Source organism: Xyrauchen texanus, chromosome 17 (assembly GCF_025860055.1).
Source record: "Xyrauchen texanus isolate HMW12.3.18 chromosome 17, RBS_HiC_50CHRs, whole genome shotgun sequence".
In the NCBI taxonomy this organism is placed as follows: domain Eukaryota; kingdom Metazoa; phylum Chordata; class Actinopteri; order Cypriniformes; family Catostomidae; genus Xyrauchen; species Xyrauchen texanus.
This window is the reverse complement of record NC_068292.1, coordinates 45,158,775-45,176,274: the sequence shown is the minus strand read 5'-3', so window position 1 is coordinate 45,176,274 and position 17,500 is coordinate 45,158,775. Positions and strand designations below refer to the sequence as shown.

General features: G+C 42.5%; 1 protein-coding gene across 1 annotated transcript in view; it reads right to left on the bottom strand.

Moving 5' to 3' along the window:
- LOC127657706 (cytochrome P450 11B, mitochondrial) overlaps positions 1–17,500 on the bottom strand; it is a 36,094-nt gene that overhangs the window by 3,729 nt on the left and 14,865 nt on the right. Inside the window, exons 6-11 of the mRNA XM_052146549.1 lie at positions 12,185–12,340; positions 11,322–11,536; positions 9,747–9,950; positions 5,816–6,000; positions 2,124–2,290; positions 1,691–1,769 (exon numbers count right to left, since the gene is read on the bottom strand). Coding sequence (XP_052002509.1) covers positions 1,691–1,769; positions 2,124–2,290; positions 5,816–6,000; positions 9,747–9,950; positions 11,322–11,536; positions 12,185–12,340 — 1,006 coding nt within the window. The remainder of the gene's footprint in view (positions 1–1,690; positions 1,770–2,123; positions 2,291–5,815; positions 6,001–9,746; positions 9,951–11,321; positions 11,537–12,184; positions 12,341–17,500) is intronic.

Genomic DNA, 17,500 nt, shown 5'->3' with positions numbered 1-17,500 from the left:
GACACTGAAAGTTTGAATTCAGGGCGTGCTAAGTGACTCCAGCCAGGTCTCCTTAGCAACCAAATTGGCCCGGTTGCTAGGGAGGGTAGAGTCACATGGGGTAACCTCCTCGTGGTCGCTATAATGTGGTTCTCGCTCTCGGTGGGTCGTGTGGTGAGTTACTCCAGTCAGGTCTCATTAGCAACCAAATTGGCCCGGTTGCTAGGGAGGGTAGAGTCACATGGGGTAACCTCCTCGTGGTCGCTATAATGTGGTTCTCGCTCTCGGTGGGGTGTGTGGTGAGTTACTCCAGCCAGGCCTCCTTAGCAACCAAATTGTCCCGGTTGCTAGGGAGGGTAGAGTCACATGGGGTAACCTCCTCGTGGTCGCTATAATGTGGTTCTCGCTCTCGGTGGGGCGTGTGGTGAGTTGTGCGTGGATGCCGCGGAGAATAGCATGAAGCCTCCACACGAGCTACGTCTCCATGGTAACACGCTCAACAAGTCACGTGATAAGATGCGCGGATTGACGGTCTCAGAAGAGGAGGAAACTGAGATTCGTCCTCCGCCACCCGGATTGAGGCGAGTCACTACGCCAGTAATCCATAAGACTCCAGTGGTTTAATCCATGTCTTCAGAAGTGATATGATAGATGTGGTGAGAAACAGATCAATATTTAAGTCCTACTGGGTAGAGACAAGAATTTAAAGCAAAAAAGCCAGTAGGGGGCGATATGCATGAAGAATCTGAATCACCAAAACCAAAAGAACAACAAAGTGAAAGTGAAAGTGGAGATTAACTCGGCAGGGAGGAACATTTATAGTAAAAAAGGACTTAATTATTGATCTGTTTCTCACCCACACCTATCATATCACTTCTGAAGACATGGATTAAACCACTGGAGTCATGTGGATTACTTTTATTTACATTTATGCATTTAGCAGATGCTTTTATCCAAAGTGACTTACAGTGCACTTATTACAGGGACAATCCCCCCGGAGCAACCTGGAGTTAAGTGTCTTACTCAAGGATACAATGGTGGTGACTGTGGGGGTCGAACCAGCAACCTTCTGATTACCAGTTATGTGCTTTAGCCCACTACACAACCACCACTCCTCCACTTTTATGCTGCCTTTATGTGCTTTTTGTAGCTTTAACGTTCTGGTCACCATTCACTTGCATTGTATGGACCCACAGAGCTGAAATATTCTTCTAAAAATCTTCATTTGTGTTCTGCAGAAGAAAGTCAGTCACATCTGGGATGGCATGAGGGTGAGTAATTGATGACAGAATTTCCATTTTTGGGTGTACTGTCCCTTTAAGTACAGCCTTATAATCATATATGAGCATATCATCCTATTAATTGAGGTAACTCATCAAAGAACAGACTGGAGGTGACTGTAAGACTCTTTTACTAATCAACAGTTTCTTTTACAAGGTATGAAATCAACAGCTCTTCTTCACAGGGACACAAAAGTTTGTTATTTTACTATGTTTAGCCAAGTAGCGCCATCTAGTGGCACTTATTAGAACTACCACAAATAGCACATTTAATTCAATCTATCACATGAATGTTATTTTGATTAACTATGCAGCCTTGGATCCTGAAATGAGTCTAATGATGCTCTTTATGACACTTGTGGTATTCACAATATTGCTTCATTATATATCCTCATTGTTCATATATCGCCCGTCCCAACAGTGTGTCTCACCCCGGCTGGCACATGATAATTCTGCAGGACGATGTCTCTCACGGGATACCTCTGAACGGTGATTCCCACCGGATACAGTCTAAAAACACACAAACACACTCACTATTACACGTATGATACACGTGAGATCATCTTTGTTTACATACAGTGGAAGGGATTTGAGAGCTGCAGCGGAGGGGAAGATTCTCAGTAAATAATGAAGAAGACTCTGAAAAATACTGCACAAGTTGTTTCGAGTACTTTTAAGAGACTTGTGAGGATTTTTTTGTCCTATTTGGAGCTTGAGCTCCTGGTCACTGCAGGCGTTGATTATATGGAAAAGAGCAGCGTGAACATTCCTCAAAATATCTACTTTTGTGTTCCACAGAACAAAAGAATGTCATACCGGTTTGGAACAACATGAGGGTGACCCTACAGTCTCCTCTGCTCTTACCTCAGTATTTCCTTCACGGTTCCTTTCAGCAGCGGTGTCCCCTGCAGCGCTTTACGAGCATCTCCTGCTGCCTGTTCCCATGACGACAGCACCTGTGCTCGAACACTCACCTGCACATCAGGATTACGTGCCAACTCAAAGAGGGCAAACTGCAGCGGGACAGCCGTCTGAGAGACAGACAGACATATTATTTTACTGTGTAGTTTTGGTTCTCTCAGATGCATTCAGTCATTTCTGCTGATGTTTCTCTGGTTGATATGAAAGTGCTCATCATCACTGGAGAACCCAGAAAACTGTTCAATGAGGAAGAAATGACTGAGTGCACCATCCTTCCATAATGTGACGTATTTCTGAGTGAAACAGGACATTCAACAAGAACAAATTGTCCAGGGTGTGCGGAGTGACTCCAGCTGGGTCTCCTTAGCAACCAAATTGGCCCGGTTGCTAGGAAGGGTAGAGTCACATGGGGTAACCAAATTGTCCCGGTTGCTAGGGAGGGTAGTGTCACATGGGGTAACCAAATTGGCCCAGTTGCTAGGGAGGGTAGAGTCACATGGGGTAACCAAATTGTCCCGGTTGCTAGGGAGGGTAGTGTCACATGGGGTAACCAAATTGGCCCAGTTGCTAGGGGGGGTAGTGTCACATGGGGTAACCAAATTGGCCCAGTTGCTAGGGAGGGTAGTGTCACATGGGGTAACCGAATTGGCCCAGTTGCTAGGGAGGGTAGAGTCACATGGGGTAACCAAATTGGCCCGGTTGCTAGGGAGGGTAGAGTCACATGGGGTAACCAAATTGGCCCGGTTGCTAGGGAGGGTAGAGTCACATGGGGGACCAAATTGTCCCGGTTGCTAGGGAGGGTAGAGTCACATGGGGTAACCAAATTGTCCCGGTTGCTAGGGAGGTTAGAGTCACATGGGGTAACCAAATTGGCCGGTGGCTAGGGAGGGTAGAGTCACATGGGGTAACCAAAATTGTCCCGGTTGCTAGGGAGGGTAGAGTCACATGGGGTAACCAAATTGGCCAGGTTGCTAGGGAGGGTAGAGTCACATGGGGTAACCAAAATTGTCCCGGTTGCTAGGGAGGGTAGAGTCACATGGGGTAACCAAAATTGTCCCGGTTGCTAGGGAGGGTAGAGTCACATGGGGTAACCAAATTGGCCAGGTTGCTAGGGAGGGTAGAGTCACATGGGGTAACCAAAATTGTCCCGGTTGCTAGGGAGGGTAGAGTCACATGGGGTAACCAAATTGGCCCAGTTGCTAGGAAGGGTAGTGTCACATGGGGTAACCAAATTGGCCCAGTTGCTAGGGAGGGTAGTGTCACATGGGGTAACCGAATTGGCCCAGTTGCTAGGGAGGGTAGAGTCACATGGGGTAACCAAATTGGCCCGGTTGCTAGGGAGGGTAGAGTCACATGGGGTAACCAAATTGGCCCGGTTGCTAGGGAGGGTAGAGTCACATGGGGGACCAAATTGTCCCGGTTGCTAGGGAGGGTAGAGTCACATGGGGTAACCAAATTGTCCCGGTTGCTAGGGAGGTTAGAGTCACATGGGGTAACCAAAATTGTCCCGGTTGCTAGGGAGGGTAGAGTCACATGGGGTAACCAAAATTGTCCCGGTTGCTAGGGAGGGTAGAGTCACATGGGGTAACCAAATTGGCCAGGTTGCTAGGGAGGGTAGAGTCACATGGGGTAACCAAAATTGTCCCGGTTGCTAGGGAGGGTAGAGTCACATGGGGTAACCAAAATTGTCCCGGTTGCTAGGGAGGGTAGAGTCACATGGGGTAACCAAAATTGTCCCGGTTGCTAGGGAGGGTAGAGTCACATGGGGTAACCAAAATTGTCCCGGTTGCTAGGGAGGGTAGAGTCACATGGGGTAACCAAATTGGCCAGGTTGCTAGGGAGGGTAGAGTCACATGTGGTAACCAAATTGGCCAGGTTGCTAGGGAGGGTAGAGTCACATGGGGTAACCAAAATTGTCCCGGTTGCTAGGGAGGGTAGAGTCACATGGGGTAACCAAAATTGTCCCGGTTGCTAGGGAGGGTAGAGTCACATGGGGTAACCAAATTGGCCAGGTTGCTAGGGAGGGTAGAGTCACATGGGGTAACCAAAATTGTCCCGGTTGCTAGGGAGGGTAGAGTTACATGGGGTAACCAAAATTGTCCCGGTTGCTAGGGAGGGTAGAGTCACATGGGGTAACCAAAATTGTCCCGGTTGCTAGGGAGGGTAGAGTCACATGGGGTAACCAAAATTGTCCCGGTTGCTAGGGAGGGTAGAGTCACATGGGGTAACCAAAATTGTCCCGGTTGCTAGGGAGGGTAGAGTCACATGGGGTAACCAAATTGGCCAGGATGCTAGGGAGGGTAGAGTCACATGGGGTAACCAAATTGGCCAGGTTGCTAGGGAGGGTAGAGTCACATGGGGTAACCAAAATTGTCCCGGTTGCTAGGGAGGGTAGAGTCACATGGGGTAACCAAATTGGCCAGGTTGCTAGGGAGGGTAGAGTCACATGGGGTAACCAAAATTTTCCCGGTTGCTAGGGAGGGTAGAGTCACATGGGGTAACCAAAATTGTCCCGGTTGCTAGGGAGGGTAGAGTCACATGGGGTAACCAAAATTGTCCCAGTTGCTAGGGAGGGTAGAGTCACATGGGGTAACCAAATTGGCCAGGTTGCTAGGGAGGGTAGAGTCACATGGGGTAACCAAATTGGCCAGGTTGCTAGGGAGGGTAGAGTCACATGGGGTAACCAAAATTGTCCCGGTTGCTAGGGAGGGTAGAGTCACATGGGGTAACCAAAATTGTCCCGGTTGCTAGGGAGGGTAGAGTCACATGGGGTAACCAAATTGGCCAGGTTGCTAGGGAGGGTAGAGTCACATGGGGTAACCAAAATTGTCCCGGTTGCTAGGGAGGGTAGAGTCACATGGGGTAACCAAAATTGTCCCGGTTGCTAGGGAGGGTAGAGTCACATGGGGTAACCAAAATTGTCCCGGTTGCTAGGGAGGGTAGAGTCACATGGGGTAACCAAAATTGTCCCGGTTGCTAGGGAGGGTAGAGTCACATGGGGTAACCATATTTGTCCCGGTTGCTAGGGAGGGTAGAGTCACATGGGGTAACCAAAATTGTCCCGGTTGCTAGGGAGGGTAGAGTCACATGGGGTAACCAAAATTGTCCCGGTTGCTAGGGAGGGTAGAGTCACATGGGGTAACCAAAATTGTCCCGGTTGCTAGGGAGGGTAGAGTCACATGGGGTAACCAAATTGGCCAGGTTGCTAGGGAGGGTAGAGTCACATGGGGTAACCAAAATTGTCCCGGTTGCTAGGGAGGGTAGAGTCACATGGGGTAACCAAAATGGTCCCGGTTGCTAGGGAGGGTAGAGTCACATGGGGTATAATAACACTGAATATGTAAAATATCAAGACAGTAAAATGAGTCCATATTGATTTCATGTTGACACATGATGAATGATGAATTGAAAATAGAGGTTGTTTATTTATGGTAGCTGTGCAAGTATTTGTGGCACAGTGTTGAATAAATTTTTTGGTTTTAGATTTTCACTTACACCTTATTAATATAAAAAAATAAAAACATTTGTGGTGATCAACATTATGACACAAATGCTGCTGATTGAGATGAACTTGTGTTGAACCCGGAAGGTTCTTTTCAGACTGTAATTGAAGTGTTGTGCGAGTGTGTTCATACAGTATCGACACCGCCGGCCATCAGTTCTGTGATGTTTGCTCGGATGAGTTCCAGAGATAACTGCCCCGCCTCCATTAAGTGCCCCAGCACACCTGAGAACTGCCCCTCAGCGCCTCCTGCTGCCCCTCCACCTCCTGCAGCGCGTGTCTGTAGCCGCTGATACCCCCTCTGTATGCGCGCCTCAGCTGCAGAGATAACAACACTCACACAGATCACACACCTGAAATATAAACACTGTGTGTGTGTGTGTGTGTGTGTGTGTGTGTGTGTGAGTATGAATGTGTGTGTATGCGTGTGTGTGTGTGAGTATGAATGTGTGTGTGTGCTTGTACGATGTGTGCGTGTGTGTGTGAGTATGAATGTGTGTGTATGCTTGTACGATGTGTGCGTGTGTGTGTGAGTATGAATGTGTGTGTGTGCTTGTACGATGTGTGCGTGTGTGTGTGAGTATGAATGTGTGTGTGTGCTTGTACGATGTGTGCGCGTGTGTGTGCGCGTGTGTGTGTGAGTATGAATGTGTGTGTGTGCTTGTACGATGTGTGCGTGTGTGAGTATGAATGTGTGTGTGTGCTTGTACGATGTGTGCGTGTGTGTGTGTGTGAGTATGAATGTGTGTGTATGAGTGTGTGTGTGTGCGTGAGCGTGAGTATGAATGTGTGTACATATGTGTGAGTGTGTGTGTATGATGTGTGTGTGTATGGTGTGTGTGTGTGTGCCTGTACGATGTGTGTGTGTGTGTGTGCATAAATGTGTGTGTGTATGAGTGTGTGTGTGTGCGTGAGCGTGAGTATGAATGTGTGTACATATGTGTGAGTGTGTGTGTATGATGTGTGTGTGTATGGTGTGTGTGTGTGTGTATTATGTGTGTGTATGAGTGTGTGTGTGTGTGTGCCTGTACGATGTGTGTGTGTGTGTGTGCATGAATGTGTGTGTGTGCTTGTACGATGTGTGTGGCGTGTATGATGTGTGTGTATGTGTGTGTGTGTATGATGTATGTGTGAGTGTGTGTGTGTGATGTGTATGTGTGTGTGTGTGTGTGTGTGTGTGTATGATGTGTGTGTGTATGGTGTGTATGATGTGTGTGTGTGTGTGTGTGTATGTGTATGGTGTGTGTGTGTGTATGATGTGTGTGTGTGTATGGTGAATATGTGTATGGTGTGTGTGTGTATGATGTGTGTGTGTATGGTGTGTGTGTGTGGTGTGTATGGTGTGTGCGTGTGTGTATTATGTGTGTGTATGAGTGTGTGTGTGTGTGTGTGCCTGTACGATGTGTGTGTGTGTGTGCATGAATGTGTGTGTGTGCTTGTACGATGTGTGTGGCGTGTATGATGTGTGTGTATATGTGTGTGTGTGTATGATGTATGTGTGAGTGTGTGTGTGTGATGTGTATGTGTGTATATGATGTGTGTGTGTATGTGTGTGTGTATGGTGTGTATGATGTGTGTGTGTGTGTGTATGTGTATGATGTGTGTGTGTATGATGTGTGTGTGTATGATGTGTGTGTGTATGATGTTTGTGTGTGTGTATGGTGTGTGTGTGTATGGTGTGTGTGTGTATGATGTGTGTGTGTGTATGGTGAATATGTGTATGGTGTGTGTGTGTATGATGTGTGTGTGTATGTGTGTATGTGGTGTGAGTATGATGTTTGTGTGTGTGTATGGTGTGTGTGTGTATGGTGTGTGTGTGTGTGTGTGTGTATGATGTGTGTGTGTATGGTGTGTGTGTGTGTATGATGTGTGTGTGTGTGTATGGTGTGTATGTGTATGGTGAATATGTGTATGATGTGTGTGTGTATGTGTGTATGTGGTGTGAGTATGATGTTTGTGTATATGGTGTGTGTGTGTATGATGTGTGTGTGTATGGTGTGTGTGTGTGTATGATGTGTGTGTATGGTGTGTGTGTGTGATGTGTGTGTGTGTGTGTATGATGTGTGAGTGTGTGTGTATGATGTGTGTGTGTGTGTATGATGTGTGTGTATGGTGTGTGTGTGTGTATGGTGTGTGTGTATGATGTGTGTGTGTGGTGTGTGTGTGTATGATGTGTGTGTATGGTGTGTGTGTGTGTGATGTGTGTGTGTGTGTGTGTGTGTATGATGTGTGTGTATGATGTGTGTGTGAGTGTGTGTGTGTATGATGTGTGTGTGTATGATGTTTGTGTGTGTGTATGATGTGTGTGTGTGATGTGTGTGTGTATGATGTTTGTGTGTGTGTATGATGTGTGTGTGTGATGTGTGTGTGTGTGTGTGTGTGTATGATGTGTGTGTATGATGTGTGTGTGAGTGTGTGTGTGTATGATGTGTGTGTGTATGATGTTTGTGTGTGTGTATGGTGTGTGTGTGTATGATGTGTGTGTATGATGTGTGTGTGATGTGTATGTGTGTATATGATGTGTGTGTGTATGATGTTTGTGTGTGTGTATGGTGTGTGTGTGTATGATGTTTGTGTGTGTGTATGGTGTGTGTGTGTATGGTGTGTGTGTGTATGATGTGTGTGTGTGTATGGTGAATATGTGTATGGTGTGTGTGTGTATGATGTGTGTGTGTATGTGTGTATGTGGTGTGAGTATGATGTTTGTGTGTGTGTATGGTGTGTGTGTGTATGGTGTGTGTGTGTGTGTATGATGTGTGTGTGTATGGTGTGTGTGTGTGTATGATGTGTGTGTGTGTGTATGGTGTGTATGTGTATGGTGAATATGTGTATGATGTGTGTGTGTATGTGTGTATGTGGTGTGAGTATGATGTTTGTGTGTGTATGGTGTGTGTGTGTGTGATGTGTGTGTGTATGGTGTGTGTGTGTGATGTGTGTGTGTGTGTATGATGTGTGAGTGTGTGTGTATGATGTGTGTGTGTGTGTGTATGATGTGTGTGTATGGTGTGTGTGTGTGTATGGTGTGTGTGTATGATGTGTGTGTGTATGGTGTGTGTGTGTGTATGATGTGTGTGTATGGTGTGTGTGTGTGATGTGTGTGTGTGTGTGTGTGTGTGTATGATGTGTGTGTATGATGTGTGTGTGAGTGTGTGTGTGTATGATGTGTGTGTGTATGATGTGTGTGTGTATGATGTGTGTGTGTGTGTGTGTGTATGATGTGTGTGTATGATGTGTGTGTGTATATGATGTGTGTGTATTATGTGTGTATGTGTATGATGTGTGTGTATATGTGTGTGTGTATGATGTATGTGTGAGTGTGTGTGTATGTGGTGTGTGTGTGTGTGTATATGATGTGTGTGTATGTGTATGATGTGTGTGTGTATGTGTATGGTGTGTGTATGATGTGTGTGTATGATGTGTGTGTGTGTGTATGTATGTGTATGTATGATGTGTGTGTGTGTATGATGTGTGTGTGTATATGATGTGTGTGTATGTGTATGATGTGTGTGTATGTGTATGGTGTGTGTGTGTATGATGTGTGTGTGTATGTGTATGATGTGTGTGTGAGTGTGTGTATGATGTGTGTGTATGTGTATGATGTGTGTGTGTATGTGTATGGTGTGTGTATGATGTGTGTGTGTGTGTATGTATGTGTATGTATGATGTGTGTGTATGTGGTGTGTGTGTGTGTGTATATGATGTGTGTGTATGTGTATGATGTGTGTGTGTATGTGTATGGTGTGTGTATGATGTGTGTGTGTGTGTATGTATGTGTATGTATGATGTGTGTGTGTGTATGATGTGTGTGTGTATATGATGTGTGTGTATGTGTATGATGTGTGTGTATGTGTATGGTGTGTGTGTGTATGATGTGTGTGTGTATGTGTATGATGTGTGTGTGAGTATGTGTATGATGTGTGTGAGAGTGTGTATGATGTGTGTGTGTGTGTGTGTGTATGATGTGTGTGTATGTGTTTGGTGTTTGTGTATGATGTGAGTGTGTGTGTGTGTGTGTGTGTGTGTGTGTGTGTGTGTGTGTGTGTGTGTGTGATTGACTGACACACCGTGACTGAAAATCTCGTCCCATGCAGTGGCGTGTTGAGTCCACAAGGGGGCGCGCAGGTGATGCAGCAGGCGGGGGGGCAGGTACAGGAGTGGGGGGGTCGTGGCCAACATGCGTTCAACGGCCCAAATGAAACGCTCCGACTCTTCAGACGGAGACGACGAGAAGAGACCGATCCGCTCGCCATACAGAACATGACAACTCGCTGGAGAGAGAGAGAGAGAGAGAGAGAGAGAGAGAGAGAGATACATATATTATATATTGTTGCTGTTTTTGTTAGCATTGTACATTGATATTATTTTCACCGTTACTGGAAATTTATTTCAATTTTATAGTTATTATTACATGTGACATTTATTAGTTTAGCAGACGCTTTAATCCAAAGCGACTTAATAATAATAATAATTATAATTATAATAATAATAATAACTAGATAGGTACATTTCCTGAAGAAAATGTGAGTGGTGCTTGCCGTGGCAAAAATCGTCAAATAGCATTTTCTAACTTGTTGCTAAGCACTAATAGAATGTTTCTATCATGTGTTTTTCATGATGGTAGCATGTAGGTGTTATGTTTGTGTTAGCATGATGCTAGCACGTTTTTAGAATATTTTAGCACTTTGCTAGGTGTTGCTAACATGTGTTACAATGATGTTAACAAATTTTTAACATGTTTTTGCACTATGCTAGGTGATGCTAGCATGTGTAACCATGCTGCTATCACGTTTGTAGCATGTTTTGGCACTTCGCTAGGCTTTGTTAGCATGTTTTATCACTTCGCTAGGTGATGCTAACATGTGTTAGCATGATTCTAGCACATTTTTAGCATGTTTTAACACTTCGCTAGGTGATGTTAGCACGTTTTTAGCACGTTTTAGCACTTCACGAGGCGATGCTAGCATATTTTAGCATGTTGTTACCACGTTTTTAGCATGTTTTAGCACTTCACTAGGCGATGCTAAGATGTGTTAGCATGATGCTAGTATGTTTTTAGCATGTTTTAACATGACAGCGACCACTGGCGACTAGATGTGTACTACGAGTACCCGGATGATGCACTTCTTCAATCACGTTCAAGCTGCCGCGGCTTGCCGAATGTAGCAGAAGGGGCAGAGTTACCCGAAGGGGCGGAGTTACCAGGCCGCGATGCTGGTTTGACAAAACAACTGCAATTACTGGTGAATGTTGCAACTAGCACAACATCACCTTCACCACATTGGCTAACATGCTAAAGCTAGTGGCAACACTTGAAATGTCACTTCCGTCAGCTGTTAAACAGCGAGGGCTTCCGTGTAGTAAAAAACTAAGCGTTCCATTTGGGACGATACTACACTTTTTAATTCTGAAACTACATGAGTGAGTGCAGAAGTTTAATATAAAAGTGTAAAGTGTGTCATTCTGTTTCTGTAACAGTACAAGAGTTCGAGCAGCAGCACACACTTTATTAGCCAATCAAAAAGTCTCCCCGTCAATCACATGTTTTCGGAGGGCGGGGTTTGAGGAAATGACAACATTAGTATGGCAGAGGAGATTTTTTTGGCAAGATTTTGCATTACATCACAAACATGACTTCAGACCTTCCAGAGCGAAGCGGAAGAGGTCAGGACTGGGGTCAAGGGTCATACTGCGCCGGCCTCTCTCCCCGACCCCCTCCGTCTCCACGCGGTGTCGCAGCGAACGACAGAAATCCTGCGCGACATCATCCAACAGTGGGAGGAAGCGCTGAACGGCTGAACTGACCATCACCTGCCGGTTCAACAGCAGCCGGTCGGAACGCCACTCTGATCCGTTCCTACACATACACATACACACACACGCACATGCACACGCACACACACACAAATGAACTCACTTCATACACCGACTCAGAAAAGTGAAGTCAGTTCTGAGAAAAGCTCCAGCAGCATTTGAGAGCAGATCACACTTGTATTTAAAGGGACAGTGCACCCATAAATGAAAATTCTCTCATCATTTGCTCACCCTCATGCCATAAATTCCGCATAAAAGAACTCCAGTGGTTTAATCCATGTCTTCAGAAGTGATATGATAGGTGTAAGTGAGAAAATGACCAATATTTAAGTCTGTTTTTACTTTAAATCTCCATTTTCACTTTCACATTCTTTTTCTTTTGTATTTTTGGTGATTCAGATTCTTCATGCATATCACTTCTGAATACATGGATTAAACCACTGGCGTCTTCTGGATTGCTTTTATGCTGCCTTTATGTGCTTTTTGGAGCTTCAAATTTCTGGTCACCATTCACTTGCATTGTATGGACCTACAGAGCTGAAAAATTCTTCTAAAAATCTTAATTTGTGTTCTGCAGAAGAAAGAAAGTCACATCTGGGATGACATGAGAGTGAGGAAATGATGAGAGAATTTTCATTTTTGGGTGTACTGTCCCTTTAAGGGCACACACTAGTGATTCTCGCACACTGACTTGAGGAAAACGCCTTTGCTGTGTCTGCGGGTCTCTCGATGTGTCGCCCAGGGCTGCAGAGTCATCCGCCGCGGGTAAAGACCCTCAGAACGGAACAACTCCCCGATATCTATCGGCATCATGATGTTTACAGTGTTCTGAGAACCTAGAAACTCTCTGACAGAGACACAGACAGACAGGAGAGACAGACAGATCATAAACCAATCAAACGTAAGTAAATGGGTGACTCTTAATGATTGAAGCACGCATTCTCAAATCATTCTGGATAACACAAGCTTCAGTGCATGCTGTCATTTATATCTCCCCGTACTGGCGTCTCTTCACTGGCTCCCTGTTAAAGGGACAGTACACCCTAAAATAAAAGTTCTGTCATCATTTACTCACCCTCATGTCATCCCAGATGTGACTTTCTTTCTTCTGCAGAACACAAATGAAGATTTTTAGAAGAATATTTCAGCTCTGTAGGTTCATACAATGCAAGTGAATGGTGACCAGAACTTTGAAGCTCCAAAAAGCACATAAATGTAGGCAGGGATGGACTGGGAAGAGAAATACGCCCAGGATTTTACATGGCAACTGGCCCAAAAGTTGCGGGTTCGCGGTACTTTTCTGCATATCGCAGCACCGTTTTGTGGTCCATTATGAATTTTAGAGAGAGTGTGTGGATGATGCGTGGTGTGTGTGTGTGTGTGTGTATGAGAGAGAGAGAGATTGTGTGTGTGTGTGTGTATGATGAGTAATGTGTGTGTGTGTGTGAGAGAGAGAGTGTGTGTGTGTGTGTGTATGATGTGTGATGTGTGTGTGTGTGAGAGAGAGAGTGTGTGTGTGTATGATGTTTGTATGTGTGTGAGAGAGAGAGTGTGTGTGTGTGTGTGTGTGTGTGTGTGTGAGTGCGAGTGAGTGTTTATGATGTGTGATGTGTGTGAGTTTGAGAGAGAGAGTGTGTGTGTGTGAGTGCGAGTGAGTGTTTATGATGTGTGATGTGTGTGTGAGAGAGTGCGTGTGTGTGATATGTAGAAAAGTACAGCAAACCCCCCCCACCCCCACTCATTTAGCTTATAGCGCCCCATTCGGCCAGTCTACCCCTGATTGGGCCCAAAGTGAATTGGCCCACCAGGACAATGTCCGGTATGCCAGATTACAAATCCAGCCTTGAATGTAGCATAAAAGTAATCCACATGACTCCAGTGGTTTAATCCATGTCTTCAGAAGTGATATGATAGGTGTGGGTGAGAAACAGATCAATATTTAAGTCATTTTCTACTATAAATCTACACTTTCACTTTCACATAAAACTACAGTGGTTTAATCCATGTCTTCAGAAGTGATATGATAGGTGTGGGTGAGAAACAGATTAATATTTAAGTCATTTTCTACTATAAATCTACACTTTCACTTTCACATATGACTCCAGTGGTTTAATCCATGTCTTCAGAAGTGATATGATAGGTGTGGGTGAGAAACAGATTAATATTTAAGTCATTTTCTACTATAAATCTACACTTTCACTTTCACTTACGACTCCAGTGGATTAATCCGTGTCTTCAGAAGTGATATGATAGGTGTGGGTGAGAAACAGATTAATATTTAAGTCATTTTCTACTATAAATCTACACTTTCACTTTCACATACGACTCCAGTGGTTTAATCCATGTCTTCAGAAGTGATATGATAGGTGTGGGTGAGAAACAGATCAATATTTAAGTCATTTTCTACTATAAATCTACACTTTCACTTTCACATAAAACTACAGTGGTTTAATCCATGTCTTCAGAAGTGATATGATAGGTGTGGGTGACAAACAGATTAATATTTAAGTCATTTTCTACTATAAATCTACACTTTCACTTTCACATATGACTCCAGTGGTTTAATCCATGTCTTCAGAAGTGATATGATAGGTGTGGGTGAGAAACAGATTAATATTTAAGTCATTTTCTACTATAAATCTACACTTTCACTTTCACATATGACTCCAGTGGTTTAATCCATGTCTTCAGAAGTGATATGATAGGTGTGGGTGAGAAACAGATTAATATTTAAGTCATTTTCTACTATAAATCTACACTTTCACTTTCACTTACGACTCCAGTGGATTAATCCATGTCTTCAGAAGTGATATGATAGGTGTGGGTGAGAAACAGATTAATATTTAAGTCATTTTCTACTATAAAGCTACACTTTCACTTTCACATACGACTCCAGTGGTTTAATCCATGTCTTCAGAAGTGATATGATAGGTGTGGGTGACAAACAGATTAATATTTAAGTCATTTTCTACTATAAATCTACACTTTCACTTTCACTTACGACTCCAGTGGATTAATCCATGTCTTCAGAAGTGATATGATAGGTGTGGGTGAGAAACAGATTAATATTTAAGTCATTTTCTACTATAAATCTACACTTTCACTTTCACATACGACTCCAGTGGTTTAATCCATGTCTTCAGAAGTGATATGATAGGTGTGGGTGAGAAACAGATCAATATTTAAGTCATTTTCTACTATAAATCTACACTTTCACTTTCACATAAAACTACAGTGGTTTAATCCATGTCTTCAGAAGTGATATGATAGGTGTGGGTGAGAAACAGATTAATATTTAAGTCATTTTCTACTATAAATCTACACTTTCACTTTCACATATGACTCCAGTGGTTTAATCCATGTCTTCAGAAGTGATATGATAGGTGTGGGTGAGAAACAGATTAATATTTAAGTCATTTTCTACTATAAATCTACACTTTCACTTTCACATATGACTCCAGTGGTTTAATCCATGTCTTCAGAAGTGATATGATAGGTGTGGGTGAGAAACAGATTAATATTTAAGTCATTTTCTACTATAAATCTACACTTTCACTTTCACTTACGACTCCAGTGGATTAATCCATGTCTTCAGAAGTGATATGATAGGTGTGGGTGAGAAACAGATTAATATTTAAGTCATTTTCTACTATAAATCTACACTTTCACTTTCACATACGACTCCAGTGGTTTAATCCATGTCTTCAGAAGTGATATGATAGGTGTGGGTGAGAAACAGATTAATATTTAAGTCATTTTCTACTATAAATCTACACTTTCACTTTCACATATGACTCCAGTGGTTTAATCCATGTCTTCAGAAGTGATATGATAGGTGTGGGTGAGAAACAGATTAATATTTAAGTCATTTTCTACTATAAATCTACACTTTCACTTTCACATATGACTCCAGTGGTTTAATCCATGTCTTCAGAAGTGATATGATAGGTGTGGGTGAGAAACAGATTAATATTTAAGTCATTTTCTACTATAAATCTACACTTTCACTTTCACTTACGACTCCAGTGGATTAATCCATGTCTTCAGAAGTGATATGATAGGTGTGGGTGAGAAACAGATTAATATTTAAGTCATTTTCTACTATAAATCTACACTTTCACTTTCACATACGACTCCAGTGGTTTAATCCATGTCTTCAGAAGTGATATGATAGGTGTGGGTGAGAAACAGATTAATATTTAAGTCATTTTCTACTATAAATCTACACTTTCACTTTCACATACGACGCCAGTGGTTTAATCCATGTCTTCAGAAGTGATATGATAGGTGTGGGTGAGAAACAGATTAATATTTAAGTCATTTTCTACTATAAATCTACACTTTCACTTTCACATACGACTCCAGTGGTTTAATCCATGTCTTCAGAAGTGATATGATAGGTGTGGGTGAGAAACAGATTAATATTTAAGTCATTTTCTACTATAAATCTACACTTTCACTTTCACACATGACTCCAGTGGTTTAATCCATGTCTTCAGAAGTGATATGATAGGTGTGGGTGAGAAACAGATTAATATTTAAGTCATTTTCTACTATAAATCTACACTTTCACTTTCACATATGACTCCAGTGGTTTAATCCATGTCTTCAAAAGTGATATGATAGGTGTGGGTGAGAAACAGATTAATATTTAAGTCATTTTCTACTATAAATCTACACTTTCACTTTCACATAAGACTCCAGTGGTTTAATCCATGTCTTCAGAAGTGATATGATAGGTGTGGGTGAGAAACAGATCAATATTTAACCCTTGTGCATCAATTAAAAAAAGTTACACATAGGTTCATTATGGACAAAAATGTCCATGTCCAAAAACTGTCATAAAAATATTATAGATTTATATTTTTTCCACTTTCACTGACATCATTTTTTTAACCAGCATCAGCTCTAATCATAACGACCAAACATTCATTCATTTTTAGAATTGTAACCCTTTAAACGCTGGTTTGTTTACATAATGCCACCGTTGTTTTTTTAGGAAAAAATGAAAAATAGTAATTATTTTCAATTTAATAGATGCTAAGCAGAATTTTTTTTCATTTTTATTATTAGAGCCTCAGACACACACAAACCACACTCTGAAATCCATATCAACACACTCACACAATTATATATTCATAATGTATCTAATTTCTATAATATGTATAAGCCAAAAACAGCAGAAAACAACAACAAAAGCGATGATATGCCAAACCTGAAAAAATGGCACGATCTGGTAAAAAATATTTAAAATGTAAATTTTGAAGTCTTGCCAACGTAATGAAAGCTTGTTAAACAAGATCGCATAATTTTATAGTTAAATGGCACTGGGATTAAAAATCGCAGTTTTAATGGGTTTCAATGGGGCATTTTTGTCCAAAACGACGCTAAGAGGGAGTATTTTGTGTAACTAGTGCAAAAAATATTTTTTTAAAGAAAATAGGGTGAAATATTAAAATTCCAATAAAAATTCACACCTGTGGAAAATTGTATGCGGTTAGCATTAACACAGACAAAGTTATCAAAAAAACAAAACTGAAAAAGCCAAAAATGTCCACAAGGATGCACAAGGGTTAAGTCATTTTTTTACTCTAAATCTACACTTTCACTTTCACATACGACTCCAGTGGTTTAATCCATGTCTTCAGAAGTGATATGATAGGTGTGGGTGAGAAACAGATCAATATTTAAGTCATTTTCTACTATAAATCTCCACTTTCACTTTCATTGTGTTTTTGGATTCTAGCTGCATATCGCCACCGACTGGTCAGAGAGGAGAATTTATAGTAAAAAAGGACCCACACCTATAATATGACATGCATTACATGTATTCTGCCTTTATGTGCTTTGTGGAGCTTCAAAGTCTCAGTCACCATTCACTTGCATTGTATGGATCTACAGAGCTGAAATATTCTTCTAAAAAATCTTCATTTGTGTTCTGCAGAAGAAAGTCAGTCACACACTTCTGGGATGACATGAGGGTGAGGAAATGATGACAGAATTTTGT